Consider the following 17,426-nt stretch of genomic DNA (forward strand, 5'->3'; position numbering starts at 1 on the left):
TTAAATTTTAATTTTAAACTTTTGACTATTTTTTATTTTTTATTTACATAAGATCGAGTCAACCAGTTCAACCAGCAACTCAGCAGTTGAACTAGTGACTCAATAATCTGACCGATTCAATCACCAATTCGATTCTGATAACTATGTAATAAATTATAAAATTTAATTTTAATATATCATAAAAATATTATTTTATTTAAAATACGATTAAATAAATAAATTATATTTTAAATAAATATTTTTATAAAAAAATATTTTTGACATCTTTATTAAAATATATATCATTAATTAAACCTATTTCACTTTTCAGCATATCTGTAAAATAAACACACAGTACATTGCTTGAAGCATTAAGCATTTCTGACACATACATGATTGGCCTGACATGGAGACTAATTAAATATTTAATTAATTAATTTAGATGTTTATTTTTTTTCCCACACTAAAAGCAGTCATTCCCACATCCTAAACAGACTCTGATTAGTACTCAAGTACCTAACCCTTCAAAAAGGGAACCCCAAAAAAAAAAAAAAAAAACCTAAGAAGTGATTGCTGATGAAAGATTTGTCTTCTCTATTTTTAACCCCTTATATACATATTATTATTATTAGTAGTAGTAATATTATTATTGTATTTTTGGAGGTCCCATAACAAGTGACCCTTGAGTCATCAAATTCTTAACCTTTCTTTATTTTTCTCTCTTAAATTATGAATTTACAAATGACAATTCCCTTTCACATCCTGCTATTTTTCTTCCTCCAATTTCTTATGTCATTGAAATAATGAATACTGTCCAAAAGATAATCATTTTGGACATACAAAGTGAGGAATTTAAAAAATTTTGACACTAAAATCAAAATGTATATAATATAATAATAAAATATTTTTTATAATAATTTAATATAATGAATCTAATTTAATAACATAACTGAGATAAATAAATAAAATGATCGTGTACTGTTAAAAAAATTTTCAAATTCTAGTGGAGTACTTATCCCATTAACATAACACAGATGGATTTCTCCATGGAGACTAAACATCCTTTCAATTTAATAATGTAATGAAAAAAAAAACTTGTTGAACTCCAAATTATTTTTTTTCTTGTGCTTGCTTTCAAAGAAACAGTCCTACAATAGTTTTATTAATTATTATATGCTCTCCATGATATGAAATGCCTTTGTATATCTCTAAATGATGTAAGCATAATTTTCTCCAAAATGATTATCCACAAACCCAAGTTGCTCTCCACCTTTGTGTCACTCACTCACTCACTTGTGTGCTATCATCATGTCATTCACACATGACATGTTACATCATAAAGCATGTATGTTATATGTGCACATGCATGCATGGGGAACTATATGTCTTTTGATCTTTATTATTAATTTTTTTAAAATAATTATTAGGTGATCAATATTTGTTTTTATATTTGATATTGTTCATTCTACTAAAAATATTGTTCTTAGCGTTCTCCATTTTTTTAAGGACATGTATTTTTTTGTATATATTTTTTTAATGATATAAACTATCTTTTTCGATTTTTAACTCTCACTTCTTGTTATTGTTTAATTTTATCACTAAAAATATATAAAAAAAAATGTAATGAAAAGTGTCACCTAAACATTGCTTTTTTTTACTAGACACCATACACTACACATTACACTTTATTTCTCCTTTTAGTGTTTATAACTTGGTACCCCACGAAAAAAATGAGTTCAATAAAAAAAACATTTTTAAAAGATATTCTTACACAAATATTAATTTATACCGTAAATATAAATTCCACCAACTTTATTCAACACATTCTTATTTAATTTATTTATAGGATCTAATTAATAAATTTAATTTTGATGCACTATTAGTATGAAGTAATATTACATATGTATCTAATTACGTAATATCATATCAATAAAAATAACTATTTTTTACATTGATTATGTAAATAATCATAAAAAAATGAATATAATTGCATGACGATTGATTGACTATTATACTGTGAGTGCATCAAAATTAACCTTCTTATTAATTATACCTACTTTATTCAACAATATTTTCCGGCATATAAAATTGTAAATATCATCATCATCATCATCTGCATGGCATCCAATCAATAATTATAATCTAAATAATAATAAATAATAACCTTTTAATAACATACAAAACACCAACAATTTGTTACAACACAGTAGAGCTAAGTAGGTCCAATGTACCACATTTTCTCTCCCTATATAATACCTAACCTTCCCACTCTTTCTTTCTCCACAAATTAAATCCCTTCCTTGTTTTCTTCCAAATAAATCCCTTTCATTTTCTCTCATTGCTAAAACTACTCATTATTCAAATCCCTAAATTAAAACCATGCAAGAAGAACCGAGAGAAGTTGTTACAAGCTTCAATTATTTACTCCCAAATAATAATATTAATAACACAAACCCATCTCCATACCCTCTTAACTACACTGCAATTCAAAACAATAACAACTACACTCCCACAACAAGATTTTGCAACCAAATATACGCGAATTTCCCAAATTACCCTCACCACCACCAGCAAATGTTCTCCTCCGACTTCAGTCCTCAGTCTTCCTACTCATACATAAGCATGAGTAGTAATTCGACTTCGGACGAAGCGGAGGAGCAACAACTGAGCCTCATCAACGAGAGGAAGCACCGGAGGATGATATCGAACCGCGAATCGGCACGAAGATCGAGGATGAGAAAACAAAGGCACCTTGATGAGCTGTGGTCACAAGTGGTTTGGCTGAGGAACGAGAACCACCAGCTGATGGAGAAGCTCAACCATGTCTCGGAGTGCCATGAACAAGTTCTTCAAGAGAATGCTCAGCTCAAAGAAGAAGCTTCCGAGCTTCGACAGATGCTTAGTGACATGAAGATTCATAGCCCTAATCATCTTCCTCCTCCTCCATTATTGGAAGAAGATGTTCCTAATTCTTGCGCCTCAAACCAATCCCTTTCAAGTTCTATGGACCTTGTTGCTTGATTTGATTCACTACCTTCCAATTTGTGACTTCTATAATATCATAGTCACATTGCGATTGTTAATTACTCCTTCGCTCTCATAATCCTAGTTTATAATTAATTTATTTTGCTTTAATTAGATCTTGTATCCAAAATTAAAGTAACTCTCCTTGTGAAATAATAGAGATAATGCTTGTTTTGCAAAAAATTGCAACACAAATTATACTCCTCCAATTTTAAAATAAGTGCCTTTTTATTTAGATATATTAATTTTTTAACGAACTCTAGAAAGTTAAATTGTCATTAAATCATTATATTAAAAGTTTAATATTTTTCAGATGTAGAGTTTTAATATTATATATTTTATAAAATTATTCACCTCAAAAATTTAAATTAATAAAAAAATATTATAAATAATTATATCTCTACCTGTATCGTCATAGACTTATTTTAGAAAGTACCAATAATATTGTAGTCTCCATGGTAGATTTTTTTTTGATTTTCTTCTTTGATTAAACTTCTTGTGGACAGCATGGTATTGAGTTTGAGTATTTAGTAATTTCCAAAAATGGTGTAATCCATAAACATGCTGGTTTAATGGTTAGCAGTACTAAGTTGTTGGTCACTAATAATAATCAGAGTCAGAAACAGCATCATGATTCTCTGGCCCGGAAAACAATGTACAAAGCTCTCATGACCTCATCTTCCAGTAATTAACAGAGAATTGAGGGAAAAATAAATAAATTAAATAAAGGAAAGAGAGAGAGAAAGGAAAAAGAAAAAGGATTGCATAAAGATGATAATAATATCATGTTATAAAGAAAAGGAAAATTATTGTTGTTGAATTGATGTGGCTTTCATTTCAATATCTTCTACACATTTTTTCTCACTCTTTTAAATTTTGTTATATATTAAATTTTCCACTTGTAAATTAATAATCCTTAATGTTGTTTACATATTTAAATAATATTCTTACATTTAAACACCTCATTTAGAATTGATTAAACTCTCCATGATGACCTTTCAAATACTTTCTTTTCTACTTTTTTTTCTTTTAGTGGAGAAGTTCTCATCAAATTCTAATTTAATTTGTCTTTTTATCCAAATAAATTATTATAAGAGAAAGTTTAGAGGGCAGCAATTCTATTAAATTTTGGCCAGCATGTAACCAGTAGAGAAATGTGAGTCATTGGATGAAATCTCACACCAGTCTCACACCATCAAATCATCATTGATGGCTAGTTGATGGCTAACAATCACAAAAGTTGTTGTCCCCCTACCATTGCTCTTATTATAATACTGTTACAAAATATACTCATTCTAATAACTTATTTAAAACATAATAAAATAGTAAAAAAAAAAAAACAGAATTAACTACCAATTTGATATTTAAAAGATTCAATAGCTGATAAAAAGATACTTAAAAAGATATTATTAACAATAATATTCTGGATGATTTAAAAATACAATAAAAATAATAAAAAATTATTATATTTTTGAATATGGCAAAAAAAACTTTTTTATTAACAAACGACTTATTTATTTGATCTGAATTTTGGTGGCAACATTTGAATACATAATTAAAAGGGTACACAAAAAATTCAGAGCAAAATTTGATCTTTAGTTTTTTTTCTTTTTATCTTCAAAAAATATGGTCATTAAAAAAATTTTAAAAAAAAATTATTTGACATATTATCAAATTTTAAAGATAAAAAAATTTATTTTTCTAATAATTATTGCAAAAATTTGCAAAAAAATCTTATCTCTAAAATCATTTTTTAGATATGATATTTAATATCTAATTCTTTTTGTCGCATTTTTAAATCATTTGAGGGATTTATTTATCGTTAATATTTTTTAAATTTTTTTTTTGTTAACAATATAAATTTTTGGGTATCATTTTAATAATTTACTCAAAAAAATATATGATAAAACTTTTCATTATATTGATCTCCTTCTCATCTATTTTAAATGTATGAATAAAAAAATTACACACCATGCCTTAGTGAAAATATCATGCCAAAAGAAATGTATGTGACTGTGAGGAGGAAATAATAAACTCTTTCGTTTCAATAAACTAATAATATTTAAGTAGTAATTACTTATTCTAGTGGAATTGCATTGTGGGGAGAATTGGACAAGACATAGAGTGATAAAATAAAAGGGAGTCTATAGTGGTCATTGGTTGATGATAGAAAAGTTTCCACAAAAAGAAAAACATTTAGACAAGCCATCCCCTAGAATTCTTAGTACTAATTTATCTTTATACCCCTTTTATTTTAGGAGCTACCTTGACTACATATTATTGGAAAATAACTGCATATTGAGTAATGTTACGGAACCAAAAGGATATTAGCCAAAAATCAATCAAATATGTTTGGGTGAATTTAAAATCTCTATAAGTTAATATATATAGATGTTTCTTCTATTAAGTATCAGAATGTTTCTTTTTCATATTAAATGGATGTTCTTTTATATATTTTTCGAATTTTTTTGTATTACAAATGTGAATGTCTCTATTTCTTTAAAATTTCATAATTTTTTTTAAATTATAACGGGATATTTCTTTTGTTAAGTATTAGGATATTTTTTTTTATATTAAATAAATATTTTTTTATATTTATGTAATTGTTTAAAAATTCCTTTTGACTAAGATCAAGTGTGTAATTTGCAGTCAACACCTTCTCTTCAACCACCCATTCATCCTTTTAAAACCACATCCGAAACTAAATTCCCACCCAAACCGAGAGCCCCCTCCTCTGTCCGTCCACCTCCCTTCATCTCTTATACTTCTTCTTTTGTTTAGTCCAGCTAAAAAAAAAAAACAAAAAAAAGAAAAATTTAGCATTACTTTTTATTTTCTTTTATTTAAATTTTTGCATCTCTTTCTTGGTTGCTGGCGGTGCCCGGGGGCACACAGTTGCAGTGCTGGCAGCAAGTTCTATAGGCTCTTCGGTAGAGATTTAGACGAGATGATAACTGGCACCTTGTAACACATACTTCGTTATAGAAGAGTGGGTTCCGGTGAGGAGGTAGAGAGAGCCTGAGAAAGAGAGAGATTTGTGTGTGTGATTGTTGGAGGTGAATAGGTTAATATGAGAGAGAATATGAAAGTTTTTATAGTTTTAATTAGGTTTTAATTAAGTTTTAAATTTTGAATTTAAAAAATTTAAAATTAATTAATTATTAATATCAATTAATTTGGTTTTGTTTAATTTTTGGCTGATAACTTTTTAGTTCCATATACTTTTTCTTAAAATAATTGGTTTAATTAGAAAATACAAAATTAACTGTACACAAAAGTATTTTGTTAACTAAATTGGTGAAAAAAGTCCATCTTAATTTACAGTTATAAAGCACATGAATCATAATAAACATAATTAAAAGTTAAATAGTAAAAACTTATCAATCAAATTGAGCCTTAATTACCTCTTTTGAAAATTATATGTAAAAATTACATAATAATAACAACAACAATAACTACTGTGTATTTTAAATTTATTATATATATAAAAAATAATATTGTCATTTCTATCTTTAATAATATAATGTTACTCTTTTTTTATAAATTCATACAAATATATAATATAAAAGAATTATGTGTAAAATATCATTATAAAAAATAAAAATGACAATGTCATTTTTCATATATAATCCATAATATTTGAACCGACACATTTTATATACTATTTCCCACATACTAGCTATAGCAAATGCAAAGGTTCATATTTAGGCGAATAAACTATCACTTTTTATTATGAAAATTTTGAGCATTGACGATTCTAATTATAAAATATATAAATTAATTCAATACTTATCAAAGGTTTGATTGGTTAGATAAAATTGTTCAAAATATTTGATAAAGTATCAAATAAGTTACATAATTCTTTTATTGTTTTATTGAATTAATCCCATCTTTGAAGGATATTGAATTAGTTTATATATATATAATATAATTAAAATTATCAGCCTTAATATCCTCCATAATTATGCGTCCAAAATTCAGATTCTATGTTCTTTATTTGTTTTTCTCCATCTAGACAAAAACATGCTCTGTGGCATTGCATTATATTATAATATCGTTTAACTCCTTCAGATGACCTCCCCTTGAAACTAAACTTGGTGTTATTGTTGTGGTCATCACCAATTCACCGTATTATTATTATTATTATTATTATTATTATTATTATTATTATTATTATTATTATTATTATTATTATTATTATTATTATTATTCAAATTTGTCCATAAAAAATAGTCTGTTATTTAAATTAATCTAAAAAATTTTGTTAATTATATTAATTTTTAATAAATACAACTATAAATCAATTGATTTTTTGTTATTTAAATGATGATATGTTATATTAAGTATTAGGTGTTACGTGGCACAAAGATATAATATATTAATGCCATGTATTACAAAATAATTGATTGTTACCGTGATATATCAACCCAGTTGAGTATCAACTCCTATTATTTTTTTTTCCTGGTCTGGGGTACCAACTCTTATTGGTCATTATGTACTTGGACCAGGAGAGAGAGTAGGGTTTTTTACCCAATAGGCTGCAATTTTGGTCCGCACATAGTCACATCCAATGTTGCCATATGTTTTTTTTGTCATGTTTTTATATTTTTTGGTCATTATGTTGCCAATTGCATTCCGTTGTTGTTTTGGAGTAGTAACCCATTGGGCTCTAGCCCACGTCTGCAAACATAATTATCAAGTCCCAAAGTCCAAGCTTGGGACTATTGAAGTCCAAAAAAACAAGATTGGAACTATTGAAGTTGAAAAGGGCCGAAAATATCGACTTGGAAATGTTGAGCGCAATATCAGTTGCTTACAACTTACAATGGATCAATTTAATGCTCCCGTGCCAAAAAAGATATAGTAATACTTCTTTTTAACAAAAGCCTAAAAAAGACCCAAAAAAAAAAAACTAAAAGGTGTATAATCAAATTGATTTAGTTGAGTGATTAGTTTGATTTGTGGGATCGTGAGATATTGGAAGGAAAAAGAAAAATAGATTTGAGTTCTATTTAAAGATCTGTCACTGATTTATGAATTGTTGCATGTAGCAAGTGGGATTCGAATTTCTGACATTTACTTAAGTAGATAAGTGAGCTGATCACTCGATTAACCCAAGTTGGTTAACCTAAAAGGTATTTAACCAAGAACAAAAAGTGTCTAGATTCTAAACCCAACTAATCTTCCGTTCTTATGGCACTCACTCAGCGCCATCAAATCTACGGAACCAAATTGATTTTGAAAAATAATTGATTATTATTATCACCGACACGGATGAATCAACGTCAAAGGTTTATTGTTCGGGATCAACGCACCAAAAGCAATTTACATAACTAAATAAACTATACTAGATGTATATATGCATAATATATAAATAATAATAATAATAATAATAATAATAAATGATTTTTTGTAATAGCACTAACTAAAGAAATATGGAAGCAATAAACCCCAAAGCTAAGTCCCAAATAAATAAACAGGAAAGTCAAAATTCGGAAATAATCCATGATCTCTAACAAGGTATGTGGTTGAGCCAGGATAAATATTAAATAAAATAAATTTATTTGTTTTTGATTAATTTTTTTTATTATGAAACATTTTGGAAGTGAAATACCCAGTTTTTGGAAGTAGCACTCAGAACACACATTCACATTCAGAATCATTACTAACTCCACAAAATCACATAACACACTTCCATTCCCCGCAATTAATTTTGCTACCAAAATTCAACAGAAATAGTTGAGAAGAATTCATCTAACACACTCACGCAGATTCTTCTTCTTCTTCTTCTTTGGATCTGACACTGACAGTGAAATTAACAAATTTTTCTGCGGCATAAGAAGCCTCTTTTCCTTCGATTGATAAAACCTCAAGATCCAAAGAGGGCTCTGTTCCTGATCCAATGGCGGTTGCGGTGAGAGGAACCAGAGGTGGATCTAGCTTCCGAAGCTTCTTCTCCTTCCGGATCTTCATCTCTGCAATGTTCTTTCTCCTCTTCGTTGCAACTCTTTCAGTTCTCTTCACCACCAATCCCTCCACAACACCTGATGAATCTGTAAGTTCCTCTTATGCTTTCTTCATTGGATTTTATGTGTACCAAAAAAAAAAAGGATTTTGATCATATAAAAGCATAATCGGCATTTTATGATGTACAAATACTGTATTTGCTTCATATAGTTCTGTCTGAAAGTTCTTATATATGTGACTGATTTTTTTTTTAATCATGAAATTGCCGTATTTGTGTGTTGTATTGAATACTCGAATTGGTATCTGTGCAGCGTAGTTGAATTGGTAAGTTAATTACATGATGTAAGGATTTAAAATTTGTGTTCCTTTTGTTTATTTTTGTGTTACAGACTCTTCCCACGACTGGTAATGCATATGTGCATAGAACGTTTTTGGCATTGAAATCTGACCCTCTTAGGACCAGAGTGGATTTGATACACCAGCAAGCTAGAGATCACATAACCCTAGTGAATGCCTATGCTGCTTATGCAAGGAAGCTCAAGCTTGACATTTCTAGGCAGTTGAAGATGTTTGATGAATTGGCGCAGAATTTCTCGGATATTTCTTTGAGGCCGACGTATCGAGCTTCGCTGTTTGATACGGATGGTCCTATTGATGAGGATGTGTTGAGGCAGTTTGAGAAAGAGGTTAAGGATAGAGTGAAGATTGCACGGATGATGATTGTTGAGGCGAAGGAGAATTATGATAATCAGTTGAAGATTCAGAAGTTGAAGGATACTATATTTGCGGTTCACGAGTCGCTTAACAAGGCCAAGAAGAATGGGGCCTTGGCCAGCTTGATATCTGCCAGATCGGTTCCCAAGAGTTTGCATTGTTTGGCAATGAGACTAATGGGAGAGCAGATTTCAAATCCGGAGAAATATCGGGATGAGGGTCCTAAACCGGAGTTTGAAGATCCCAGTTTGTATCATTATGCAATATTTTCAGATAATGTGATAGCTGTCTCAGTAGTGGTGAGATCGGTGGTGAAGAATGCAGCAGAGCCATGGAAGCATGTTTTTCATGTAGTATCGAACAGGATGAATGTTGCGGCTATGAAGGTTTGGTTTAAGATGAGGCCAGTAGAAGGAGGAGCATATTTGGAGGTGAAAGCCGTAGAAGAATTCACTTTCTTAAATTCATCATATGTCCCTGTGTTGAAGCAGCGAGACTTAGCAAACTTGCAGAAGTCTAATCAACCTGAAAACACAACAAATGACATGAAAACTAGCAATAAGTACCTGTCTATGTTGGATTACCTTCGGTTTTATTTGCCGGAGATGTACCCTAAATTGCATAAAATCTTACTTTTGGATGATGATGTTGTGGTTCAAAAAGACTTGACAGGTTTGTGGAAGATCGATTTGGATGGGAAAGTGAATGGTGCCGTAGAGATCTGTTTTGGCTCTTTCCACCGATTCTCTCATTACTTAAATTTCTCTCATCCTTCAATCAAGGATAACTTCAATCCAAAAGCTTGTGCTTGGTCCTATGGTGTGAATATATTCAATCTTGATGCTTGGAGGCGTGAAAAATGCACGGATAATTACCATTACTGGCAAAGCATGGTAAATTTCTTCTGCCTTTAGTTATCTGTGCAACTTTTAACTTCTCTAATATGTGCTATTACTTTTTGCTGCTATAGGATTCTATGTCAATACTTTGACAAATACATGGGTTAATGTTTTCAGCTGAAAAAATTCCCCGAACAATGCTTGAGCTCCCCTTTATACAATACATGTGATGCACAAATACTTCACTTTTAGTCACATATGCATGCCATATGTATATCGTATACGTATATGTAATCTTGTATCAAATGCTGCTGCCTTAAATTTCTTTAACTTGTGACTAATTTTTTTCTTTTATAAAATTTCCGTATTTTTCGGTGTATCATTTAATACTTGTATTCGTATTTGTCCAACATTGTACAATACTAATAGGTTACTATAACTGTGGTGCTGACTATTGTATTTAACTTTTTGGTCTAAATCTGTCATCAGAATGAGGACCAAACTTTATGGAAATCAGGGACCCTTGCGCCTGGTTTGATCACCTTCTACTCCACAACCAAGTCATTGGACAAATCCTGGCATGTGCTAGGGCTAGGATACAATCCTAGTATCAGCATGGACGAGATCAACAATGCGGCTGTCATCCATTACAATGGAAACATGAAACCATGGCTTGACATTGCTTTGAATCAATACAAGAATCTCTGGACTAAATATGTTGACAATGACATGGAGTTTGTGCAGATGTGTAATTTTGGCCTGTAATTGAGATCAACACTGCAACAGTGCATTGGTGCTGTTATTATATGATATACTTGAAACCAAGTGTTCATTGTATTGGGGTTATCAAGTTAAATATACCCTTTTCACAGAGAAGTTCTGTGTTGTCATCAAGTTTATATTCTAATGGGAATTCTGTCTCAGAATTTGTTGATAGTTTTCAGACGGTAACCAATAATTTTGAATTGGAAAATGTACACGTAGTCACACTCCCTTTCTCTCTTTTCTTCTATAGTTTGGAGCATATTTAGTATTTGTTCAATTGCTGATGGTAATGTAATGACTATGATTAACTAGAAGATATTACTGTTTTATCCATTAATATACCACTGTATTCTGTTCTTTTTCATGTTTCTGGGCATATATTCTTTTTTTGGCGAAAATTGTATAATGTTTTTTTTTTTTGGCTTGGAATTTAGATATTGTTATCAACCATCTCATGACAGAAATAAAAAGATAGTACAGAGCATAACAGAATACTTACTATTGTTTGTGTGTTGATAATATCCGATCGATGTATAGCTCATTCCAAACGAAGTTAAAAGGGACTTTTCTACTACTTAACTGGATGAGGAATCTGTAAGAGGCTTTGTAATATTCAAGTCAATATGAGAAATGTATTATACCAGTAAAGTAATTAAAATAATTTAGAGTTTATCATTTGCTGAGAGATAAAAGATTATTTGTATAGCAATTAGATTATAGATTATAAATGCCATTGATATTATTTCTATTTAGTTATTAAGATTCTCAATTATCGTGAGTAATATCAATAAACTATACCTCAAATGATATAATCTTTTCATTCTAATCTAGAAATCTTGAGTTCAAGTCTCACTCCTAATTTTAGAAAAAAGTTACCGTGAGTAATCAAACAGTTATACCTCAGTTAATGTAACCGATCCCACACATACCATGGCAATGAAGAAATTTTCAATGCAGCAAACAAACTCCAACGGCATATCCATCTCAAACCGGACCTTCTGGTCAAACCAGAAACCAAAGCTCGGTCGGTTCAATCAGATGGCAGGACCCTTCAAAGTTCAAACTGAAAACTAGAGTTAGACCGGAGAAACGGTTCAGTAAAACCGGAACCCTAGCCCTCCAAGCTCTCCAGTCTCCACTTCTTCTCCTCACCCCTCTCTCCCACTCCTCTTCTCAGTCTCCCGCCGCCGCCGTTCTTCCCTTCCTCCTCCAGCCGCCGTTCTTCCCTTCCTCCTCCAGCCGCCGCGCCCCTATACTTCGCCCTCCGTCGCACTCGTCACTCCGCCATACGTCGCTTCTCTTTCTTCAGCTGGCGCCGTCCCTTCACTGGTTAGTATTCTTCTTGTTTTTTTTTTCTGCTGTTTTTCCCACCGAATCTAGTTGCTTCTGGAAATTTTTGTCCCCTCCTTGCGAATTTTGGATTCCATCGTCACTTCCTTCAAATGTTTCTGTAATTTTTTCTTATGTTGCCTCTGTAGTTCTGTTAATTTAATTTGTTGTTTCTGCTGTGGCTTATGATATTCTTGATTTGGTATGTTAAACTTTTGTTGTTGTTGTTGTTGATGATGATAATGATGATGATGTTATGTTATGAGCTTATTGATTTGATTTGGTATGGTATGGTTGCTGTTGCTAGTTTGAATGGTCCAGTTTCAGAACCTTGGTTTAAACAAGGGTGAATTGAATGAAGAAGATGAACTTTCTGATATTTGCATGAAGGATCAACTCATTACTTCCAATTGAAATAGGATCCATATAGGGAAAAACTCATGCCGTTTGTCAGTAAATGAGAGGCATCTCGAAACATCTCGGGTCAAAATATGGCTTTATAAAAGTGAATTGCAAAGCTCAATATGCTAGCAGTAGTGAATTGCAACTATTTAACACACTAAGTAGATGGGATATGGTTACTAAGTTTTAACGGATTTTGCAGCTGCATTTTCACATTAATATTACTAGCTTTGTCGGGTAGCTTTGAATGGCGAGTGAGGAGGATCCGGTGAAGAAGAACCAAATAGTAGAGGCGAGAGCAAGAAACATCAGTCACAATGTAAGGTGTACAGAGTGTGGGAGTCAATCCATTGAAGAATCTCAAGCAGACGTTGCAATTCTGCTCAGAAAGGTACCTCTACTCTATTGTTTCTTCTAAGTCCCTTACCATTTCAACTTTTTTCTTTGAAAAAAGAAAAGAATATTTGATTTGAATGTCCTTTTATAGTCTAAACAGTTTATTTTGAACTTGGTTCAAAAGATACCGTTTATTGATGAACGCAGAATGAATGAATTACAACAATAGAATTAGACACACATCATGATGCAGGAGCAGATATGAGTTGTGTTTGCATTGTTTGTTATGTGTAATAGAATAAGTTGGTTTTTCTATCTATTATAAGAAGTTCCACGTTATCTAGTTTACAAAGATTCTCCCTCCCCAGCTCCCCTACCAGTATAAATAAACCCGTGTACTCTTTTGCTTGACAAACTTAATTGAAATGTGATCCTAACAAACTGCTAAGTTCTAAAAGTCTCCAAAGTTGAAATAATTAGAAAAAGGGAACATGCATTATTAGGATTGAGATGATTTTTTGGTTTCAGCAGACTAAAAATATGTCTCTAAACAAGCCTAATGGCCAAACTTTGTTAATTGTTATGATATTATCTCATCTGATGAGTCATCAATGCTCAATTTGACTATATTGCTTATGAATGCACTATTTCTGAGTTATGGATATAGTTAATCTTTTTAATTCTTATTTCGGCTTTGTTTCTAATTTTAAAAAAATTTTCCTATGCATGTATGCCTAATAGTGTCTTTAAGCAAATAAACAATTTTGAAACTTCGTATCGAAATACATAAGAGCCTTTCATCCCCCTTAATTTTGTTTCCTTCCTTGCCAATTACTCAAACTACTGTCTAAGGGAAGTTAAGGAAATCAAACAGCGTATACCAGGCTGCTTCCTATGAGATTTCTCGTGTTTGAAATAACTGTTTCTGTAACATGTTTCGGAAGATCATTGTCCTTCCATCCATTTATGCTGTATAATATAAAATAAACATGCTTGCTAGAAGCCTTAGGAAACAAATTGTTGTGCTATGATGTAAACACCGGAACTATTTTGTAGTTAATTCGAGATGAAATTCGGTCCGGAAAGTCTGACAAGGAGATCTACAAGAAACTCGAGGATGATTTTGGCGAGACTGTACTTTATGCACCAAAGTTTGATATGCAAACAGCAGCTTTGTGGTTATCACCGGTAAGAAAAATATTTTCAGATGATGAAAAACACTTGAACTTCTTGATTTAATTTTTAGTTTTTCACGATAATGTAGTTGAATTTGTGCTGAGTCCAGAAATGTTTGCTTTCAAATAGGTGCTATTTGCAGGTGCAGCTGCTGGAGTATGGGCTTACAGTAAGCATAGACAAAAGACTAATGTTCATATCATGGCTTTGAATCTTGTTAGAGGCATTCCATTGACTCCAAGAGAGAAGGAAACCATGCTTGATGTTCTTACACCGCCTCCTTCTCAGGTAGCAAGAACTTCTTTGTGGTGGCGGAGATGGCGAGGTCAATGATCCCGTTGATTATATCATCCTGTAATGGCTCTAATCCTTGCTTGGGTAACTTGGTGAATTTTATGGATAGAAAGAAATAAAATATCAAGTTGAAGAGAAAATTTGATGTAATTTATTAAGGTAGAATCAGTAATTCATTTCCAAGACAATGTTATTAGTGGCATTTACATAGACTATGATGTATTGTCAAATATTTTAATAGTGTTTTACTATTAAAAAAGTTATAAGGGGAATTGTATCACTTTTTTTTTGTTCTTTGCTTTTTATGTTTTTAATAATATTGAAATAAAATCAGGTAAAAGTATCAGACATTATATTCTGAAAAATAAATAACTTTGTGTAACAGATCTATAGCAAATTAGAAATAGAGAAGAGTAAAAGAGGAAATGGAGAAGAAAGGTGTTGAGAATGAAAATATTTTTTAGAAATATATAGAATGAAAAAAATTAATTATTTTGTTAGTGATTATATTTTTATCAAATTTATAATTAGTTTTTTATCTATTTTTTTAATTAAATTTTTATACTGTTTTTAATTTTATAATGATGTCTTTTTTTAGGGTAAAAAATATTAGAATTAAATGAATATTTTTCTGTAAATCAAAAGTATCTACAATTTAAGAATCCAATTAAATCTTTGTCTACATGTTTTTTTAAAAAAAATATTTTATTAATTTTAATGTTTTTAATATAAAAAAATCTAATTATAAAATTAAAAAATATAAAAATTTAATTATAAATTTAATAAAATTATAAAGAATAACAGGATAATAATAATAATAATAATAATAATAATAATAATAATAATAATAATAAGAGTAATAGTTATTGTTGACAATTTGACATGTTGAAAAATGGGGACCAGTACATGTGAATGGTATAGAAAAGGACAGTAAGGGCAGAGGATCCAATCCAATGTCACGAGTGGCGACATCAAAACGCAACCTCATTCCTTAATTCCATAATATGATCTAAATTCTAATCCACACTTCCCACGTCACTTACTTCCACTTTCTCTCTTATCTACTTTCATTTTGTTCAAAGCACTCTTGATGATGATGATTATATTTTGTGTTCTTTCTTCAAAATAGAAAATTTAAATTTAATTGACAAAACTTAAAGAGAGTTAAGGATGAGAAAATTCAACACACAATCTTTACTGATTTGGCTTATATTGGTTTAGATCCAATACTTAATAACCTTTAAAATTTTTCATTTTACTTTTACCAACTGCAAGATGTTTTTAGTCAAATTTCTTTATTTGTTAGTTGTTACCATATTGTCACTTAGACCTTAGCATTCTCAAATATTATTTTCTTAACGTAGCTGATGTACAAAGTGAGTCAGTCCAGTTTTTTTTTTTTTTTTAATTTACGTTAGTTGACTTTAACAGTTTTAGTTTTAGTTTTTAAGTTTCTAAAATTGATTTCTTTTTTATTTTTTCCAAACGTAAGTATATTATTTTAAGAAATAAATCGAATGTCTTTTAGTTTTAAGGTGAGTTTCATAAATTTATAGACTTTTTTTAAATAATTGAAAGAAGAATGCTATATGACCAGTAAATATTATTAATTTTGACCAACAATAATTTATGTTTATATTTATAAATATTTTGTACACAATAAATATATAATTTATACTTATATTTATCAAAATTTTATACACATAAATTAATATAATTTATATCTAAATTTTTTAAAATTTATACACATAAATTAATAAATTTTATTTGTTAAAGATAATTTAATATTTATACTGACTAAATAATAACTAAAAACATTAAAAATTATTTATCGTCAAAAGTTTCTCTAATTGAAAAATAAGATATTGTTTGCTCAATAATTTTATTAATTTTGCAACACTTAGCAAAACATTAAATAACACTCAGTGAAATATTTGATGTATTATTTTCTATATTATCATAAAAACTTATATCCAAAAAGTTGTTTAACAATACCAATGTGATTATTATTTCACTAGTGTAAAATAATGCCAATAAAGAAACATAATTAGGAAATTAGTTGGTATGTACTCCGGACTGGTCTCTGGGTCTCTCTTCGAATATCAACAAATTCGGAAACTCGAAATGAGGTCATTTATACGATTAAAATGGACTGATAACTTCCAATATTACGGTCTAACATTCAAATTTAAATATCTTATTTATCTTAGTCAAATAAAAGAGTAATGTTAGGGGTCTGTAATTTTTGTGATTGGTAGTTAATAAATAACCATCAATGATAATTTAATGATGTGAAATTTTATCCAATGATTCACATTTCTCTGCTAGTTACATGCTGGCTAAAATTCAACAAAACTACTGACCCCTTAAACTTTTTCCAAATAAAATAAGATAAGATAACTATTACCGACTATATAAAAGAGATATAGTAGTATTTTTTTAGGTATCCACTTCCATTACTCCAATCAGATCATCCAACTATCGTCTCGTCTCACAAGTCTCTGATATACATAGCATAATTCATATCAAAGATTTCGTAAGTTTCTAATCCATCACACAACTCATACCAAAAACATATAGTACAGTATATAAAAAATATTT

The 17,426-nt window shown here is 30.0% G+C and overlaps 3 protein-coding genes across 3 annotated transcripts; all 3 read left to right on the forward strand.

Moving 5' to 3' along the window:
- The first annotated feature begins 2,303 nt into the window (after positions 1 to 2,303).
- On the forward strand, positions 2,304 to 3,144 carry LOC130957669 (basic leucine zipper 43-like). The gene has a single exon (XM_057884516.1). It carries the CDS (start codon positions 2,359 to 2,361, stop codon positions 2,998 to 3,000), a length of 642 nt encoding a protein of 213 aa, XP_057740499.1. The 5' UTR covers positions 2,304 to 2,358; the 3' UTR covers positions 3,001 to 3,144.
- Positions 3,145 to 8,602: 5,458 nt separating this feature from the next.
- LOC130955679 (probable galacturonosyltransferase 9) lies at positions 8,603 to 11,625 on the forward strand. The gene is made up of 3 exons (XM_057882602.1): positions 8,603 to 9,058; positions 9,360 to 10,577; positions 11,013 to 11,625. Exons 1-3 carry the CDS (start codon positions 8,906 to 8,908, stop codon positions 11,286 to 11,288), a joined length of 1,647 nt encoding a protein of 548 aa, XP_057738585.1. The 5' UTR covers positions 8,603 to 8,905; the 3' UTR covers positions 11,289 to 11,625.
- A 755-nt stretch (positions 11,626 to 12,380) lies between these two features.
- LOC130956244 (cytochrome c-type biogenesis CcmH-like mitochondrial protein) lies at positions 12,381 to 15,119 on the forward strand. The gene is made up of 4 exons (XM_057883291.1): positions 12,381 to 12,617; positions 13,222 to 13,410; positions 14,412 to 14,543; positions 14,661 to 15,119. The coding sequence occupies exons 2-4, from the start codon at positions 13,267 to 13,269 to the stop codon at positions 14,862 to 14,864; spliced, it is 480 nt and encodes a 159-aa protein (XP_057739274.1). The 5' UTR covers positions 12,381 to 12,617; positions 13,222 to 13,266; the 3' UTR covers positions 14,865 to 15,119.
- Positions 15,120 to 17,426: the final 2,307 nt, after the last annotated feature.

Source organism: Arachis stenosperma, chromosome 10, assembly GCF_014773155.1.
Source record: "Arachis stenosperma cultivar V10309 chromosome 10, arast.V10309.gnm1.PFL2, whole genome shotgun sequence".
In the NCBI taxonomy this organism is placed as follows: Eukaryota; Viridiplantae; Streptophyta; class Magnoliopsida; order Fabales; family Fabaceae; genus Arachis; species Arachis stenosperma.

Coding starts and splice junctions, on each gene's coding strand:
- LOC130957669 (XM_057884516.1), top strand. CDS start 2,359: ATGCAAGAAGAACCGAGAGAAGTTGTTACAAGCTTCAATTATTTACTC.
- LOC130955679 (XM_057882602.1), top strand. CDS start 8,906: ATGGCGGTTGCGGTGAGAGGAACCAGAGGTGGATCTAGCTTCCGAAGC. Junction 9,059..9,359: donor CCACAACACCTGATGAATCT/GTAAGTTCCTCT, acceptor TTTGTGTTACAG/ACTCTTCCCACGACTGGTAA. Junction 10,578..11,012: donor ACCATTACTGGCAAAGCATG/GTAAATTTCTTC, acceptor ATCTGTCATCAG/AATGAGGACCAAACTTTATG.
- LOC130956244 (XM_057883291.1), top strand. CDS start 13,267: ATGGCGAGTGAGGAGGATCCGGTGAAGAAGAACCAAATAGTAGAGGCG. Junction 13,411..14,411: donor TTGCAATTCTGCTCAGAAAG/GTACCTCTACTC, acceptor ACTATTTTGTAG/TTAATTCGAGATGAAATTCG. Junction 14,544..14,660: donor CAGCTTTGTGGTTATCACCG/GTAAGAAAAATA, acceptor GCTTTCAAATAG/GTGCTATTTGCAGGTGCAGC.